The 5,000-nt window shown below is 46.4% G+C and overlaps 2 protein-coding genes across 2 annotated transcripts in view; one reads left to right on the top strand and one right to left on the bottom strand.

Annotated features, from left to right (window-relative positions):
• Positions 1-2,005, bottom strand: part of btbd16 (BTB (POZ) domain containing 16) — a gene marked incomplete at both ends in the record, with an annotated part of 15,491 nt that extends 13,486 nt beyond the window's left edge. The window contains 4 exon segments of the mRNA XM_080840429.1: positions 157-262; positions 1,522-1,693; positions 1,812-1,869; positions 1,962-2,005. Coding sequence (XP_080696555.1) covers positions 157-262; positions 1,522-1,693; positions 1,812-1,869; positions 1,962-2,005 — 380 coding nt within the window.
• A 979-nt stretch (positions 2,006-2,984) lies between these two features.
• The window catches only part of waplb (WAPL cohesin release factor b), a 40,105-nt gene continuing 38,089 nt past the window's right edge, over positions 2,985-5,000 (top strand). Inside the window, exons 1-2 of the mRNA XM_080840668.1 lie at positions 2,985-3,280; positions 4,470-4,957. Of these exons, the coding sequence (XP_080696794.1) occupies positions 4,492-4,957 (466 nt within the window). The 5' untranslated portion in view covers positions 2,985-3,280; positions 4,470-4,491. The remainder of the gene's footprint in view (positions 3,281-4,469; positions 4,958-5,000) is intronic.

Genomic DNA, 5,000 nt, shown 5'->3' with positions numbered 1-5,000 from the left:
TCTCTCTCTTCCCTCTTTCTCTCTCCACCTCTGTCACTCTCTTACTCCCCCCCTCTCTGCCTTTCCCCTCTTTTTCTGAGACAATCTTGCTCTTTTTTTCTTCTCTCGCTTCACTGAGTGGTTGTCATGGATGCGCAGGTGCCTGTGGAAGTGTACCAGGGTCTAGAGTGGGTGGGCATCTCAGCGCTCAGCGGAGACATGATCTGTGGCAGAAGGGACTCGTGGCATGGGGCATCTTCATGACCACGGACTGGAAAGTCAGCTGAAACACACACACACACACACATACGCACACACACACACACACACACACACACACACACACACAAACACACAAACCCACACACACACACACACACATTATTCAGGGGTGTTTGTGTAAGGGGGAGGACATGGAATCAGTGAAGCAAGACACACGCGTGAATGTGTTACATTAAAATGGTAGCCCACACAGGCAATCATGCACAAATGGAAACACAATATGCACACACACACTTATCTCACACACACACACACACACACTCCCTTACACACAGAGAAAGAGAGCGATCGAGTTAAAGTGATAATAAGAAGGGAAAAAAAGAGAGAGAAAAAGAGAGCGCTAGAGAGAGAGAGAGAGCTGGACTGTGGGATGCGGTGCTAGCAAGGCCAGGTCTCAGCATGGCATCATCGCCCCATGAAGGCAGCCATGGACTCTCTTAATACAGGACACACTGAGGCTGTCGGCTCCGGCTGTGAGCTGATTATCTTTAATGCTGATGCACCACCAGCATATTGAACGCAGGCCACCGCATTTAAGACGCACTTGTCACCGGGATGGCGAAGCGTGCGTGCCAGGCCCCCGGTTGGCAGTCTGGTGCCAGCCTTCTCTATGCGTCTGTTTCCAGAAATGTGCCAGCTTTGTGCCACCAGGTTGGCGTGTCGGCGGGGTTGGCATTGGCCCCGGCCTCGCACCCCCTCCTGATAGGCCGGGCTTTTTGGTTCTGGAGTGACGCCGCTGAACTCCACAGTCCCAGCATGCTCTGGGCAGCCAGCCGTCAGAGGAGCTCCGTGGCAATGGCCACCATCTCCCTGAAAAACCAGGGCTCAGAGCCAACTGCAGACCTGCTCACCCGTGGCCCCTTGCTGCTTGATGGGTGTCAAAGGATTAGCCAAGTCAAGAGGAGGAGGAGGATTAGGCTGCAGAAGAGCAGCATCGGTGAACAGTGGCAGAAGATACTGCGCTGATTATAGGCTCCATTGCAGCCTTGTGGTGGTAACACCTCAGTGGTGATGAGCGGGGCGTCGAAAGCACTCCCAAGAGTAGAACGCTTAGATCTATTAGCTCCATGCCAATATTGAAAAGGAAGATGTCCAACATTCCTCAACTTTTGGGGTTTGCTCAAATTTGACCAATGACTATGACCAACTATGTTTTTATTTTATTTTATTCTTTATTCAACCCATATGTATTTTCTTTAAGTCTTTTAGAATGTGTTGACTAGCCCTTCAGAGAGGGAGGCATATACAGGGCAGACTTACCGGTCCTAATGCCCCTCAGGGTCGGGTTCATGCCCACACGCGCCGATCGCTCGACCTGCGCTTGCCCGAGTAGGTCGCTGCCCGCAACCACCTCACTGCAGCCATGTAGCTGGAAGCGGTTCGTGTGTCCCACCTGCCTGCGCTTTAGGGCACAAGACGCGACCGGTGGCAGCTGCTTGTTTGAGGCACACAAACAAACACACACGACTGATGTCATCTGAGCTGGAGAAGTTGTAGCTGTTAGCTGGAGTGGTCATTTATAAAACTGAGAAACACTGGGCTTGTCTTACTTTGAATTCGGTCGTTCGGCAGTCAGGCAAGAGTTTGTTCGTTATAGTCAGAGGTGACCTATGGACAATATAAAAGCAAAGTTTATAGCAAACATCCAAGTTAAACTAGGCTATGTGTAGATTATTAATGAAGAATTCTTGGCTACTTACATTCCAGTTGAAGAAAGCCATTCTCCATATTTTTGGGCTAACATTATAAGATCAACCGGGTTTGTCTCCTACGAAATAAGCCCGGATGCATTATTCATCGAAGAGAACATGATATGGCCAAGTCTGACTGACAGTAGCCTATGACTAAAATTCCACGAGGATTCGAATTTCCCCGACTTCATCGTTCGAACATCTTTATTGTGACTGGATAGACCATCTATTGTTGTGCACATTCTGCAAAGTAGGCTAATAATGGATGAGATAGTTTAATACATAGACATGTAAGTCTATGGTTTTATAGGCCTATATTTCATATTTAATTTCATATCGGCCTACATGAAGTGGCTTCAAATGAACGTTTCGCCTAATCATGGCTATTCAACAAAATGTTTTGTTTTTGCACTGTCGTCATGTTTCCAAACCATTTCATAGTTTTCCGTAGGACATTTTACAATCAGGCTGAATGATAATGCAAGAAATTGAACTTGTTACAACTGAACTTGAATATGTTACAAGTACATTGTCATTTAAGAATTGATTTAGCAACACCAACGGCAGTAGGCTAGGCCTTCTCATACTGGCTTATGAACAGTGATCCATACGCAAAATATGGAATTGCATGAAGCCAATAATCACAGTTTGGTATATCTCAGTTAAATGGTTTAGCCGATATATTTGATTGCGTATGTTCGTGGTTCGTGTGTAAAAGATCCTTCAAAGTGTGGTGCACGTGATTCTGAGTAAAACAATAACATGTCCTTCCTCTCATGCACCGAAGTGGTTATATACTAGCACAATAATAAAGCGACACCTCCCCCTACCGTACTTTAAGTCCGAAATGTGTTCCCTCAGTTTTAACCAATCATAAAATATCTTACTTTCCATGTGGGTGGAAGTTCACGTCGCACGTTCAAACATGAAGATTTGCGATTGGCTTGTTTCCCATTCGCGGCGTGGTGACGCACCGGCTGACTTGGAAAGGGTGAGGGAGGGGTAACTATTTTATACTGTCTATGGGGGAAACCGAATGGAGGCCATCTACATTACAGAGAAAACAATCGAATTCGTATCAGCTCGGAAATATGAAATAATGATATCCTAATTACATTGTGGACTTACTTTACTTGTGGGGAAGGCTCAACCGTGTACTCTTTAAAGTTCGGTCGACTTTCTGTTCCTCTGTTGCCGACAACGTTAGTTCCCTCTTGTTTATATTGTGCAAGCAGATCTTGAGCAGGAGGCCCCGTCTGGTAGTGGGGGAAAAGCGGCCGCCTCGCCTCCGAGTGGGAGTTGAGTGGTTCGGCCTAGTCGTGCACCAAGTAAGTCAAATTGCCCAATTTCCCGCGATAAAGAGAGATCAGCGGATCGCATTTGATCTCAAAGATGTCTACTGTAATTAATTCATATGTCAACAGTTTTATGTCATTAAACAAACCAGTGAACGTTGGCCAGTTATTTTTGTTATTTCAATCTTCACGTTTGTGTTTTCACTAGCATAGCTAGGCTAGCTAGAGCTATTTGGCTTCCAGGATAGCTAACTCGTTATCGGCTGTAGCTAATGAGAGCTTGGGTAGCTAATCGTGGTGCTTCGTCTCTTCTAATTTGATTTTAGAGAATATTAATGTTTCGGTTAGTCTTGAACTGTACCTCTGTTGCCAGTGTTTTTTTCATGTTGGAATCACCAACTTCATCGATAAAATTCGTCCAGTTTCTGTCGCTGTCAACTAACATTAGTTATTATTAGCTGTTGCTAATTTGCTAGGAAAGCTAACTTAGCTTCGCAGAACCATGCCAATGTGCCAAAACAAGCTACCTTGGCTCATTAGCCAATATGTGTTGACACCAGTTTGGTGCTTGTTGTGGTATGGATACAGTACATTTGCAGAACCAATTTATCGCTCGTGTCTTTTATCAAGACCTTGTCGTGGTCCACCATAACTTTGAGCTAGCACTATCTCAAGTCTATCTGGAATTCCGCTAGTTAGCCATCTATTTAGCTAGCTAATGTGTCCAATGCTCAATGTACATTAATGGATTTGATTATGTGGCGATCAAATATTTAGCATGTGAAGGTCAGAATTGCTACTTTAGATGTACTAAACTGAACTGATTTTGCTATTGGTCAGTGGCATTAATGGTATCAGGCTAATCGTAGTGCAAGTTAGCCATTACTGTGTTAAAGCCAGTCCCAAGTTTGACGTAAATATTGTTTTGATGCATCTGGCATTTGCTTATCTCATTGGTTTTGCAGGTGTAATACATTTTTGAGTTGTCTGGACTGTTTATTTGCTCCACATTTGTATATTTAATAGAATTGCACATGGGTAACAGTTCCACCTGGATATTCTCGTTTTTTTATTTGGCAATAATTGCGAGACTGAGTCTTATTTATATAAGAATCCAGTTATTTATGGGAACCTCAGTAAACACAAGCCCATTTAGAGTGTATTAACATCACTTGACATATTGGCATGCTGGTAACTGACACCCACTCTTCTCTCTTTGCAGAGAATATGAAACATACGTCACAATGACCTCCAGATTCTACAAAACCTACAGCCGGAAGGGAGGCGATGGCTCCTCCAAGTTCGACGAGGTCTTTTCCAACAAGAAGACCATGAGCACCAAGTGGGGTGAGACCACTTACCGGGCCAAGCTCACCTCCAAGCGGCCCGGTCTCCCCGCTGAGGGGCCTGAGCTCTCCAAGCGCTCGCGCCCGGCGGACGACGACAGCTCCGAAGATCCCTTTGGCTTTGACAGCGACGACGAGTCCAAGCCCAAGCCCGTCACTTCCCGGGCCAGCGGTCAGAACCGGGGCTCCCCGGCCCGTGCGGAAAGACCCCCCAGCCTGACCCTGGAACCCAACAGTAGGGTGAGTCAGCCGGCCAGTGTTGAGGCGGTGGCCCCTAGCAGAGGGCCTGCCAGGCTGGGCAGCGAGAGGAGCTCGGTCATGGTGCCGGAGGACCCCAGCCAGATCTTCAGCAGCCACTCACTGGGTAAGAGAGAAGCTCCTATGAAAATGGCACCAACCTGGGAGTT

The sequence above is a fragment of the Sprattus sprattus genome (genome assembly GCF_963457725.1).
Source record: "Sprattus sprattus genome assembly, chromosome: 6".
Lineage (NCBI taxonomy): Eukaryota > Metazoa > Chordata > Actinopteri > Clupeiformes > Clupeidae > Sprattus > Sprattus sprattus.
Note: the sequence above shows the minus strand (reverse complement) of the source record. Positions and strands in the feature narration are given on the sequence as shown.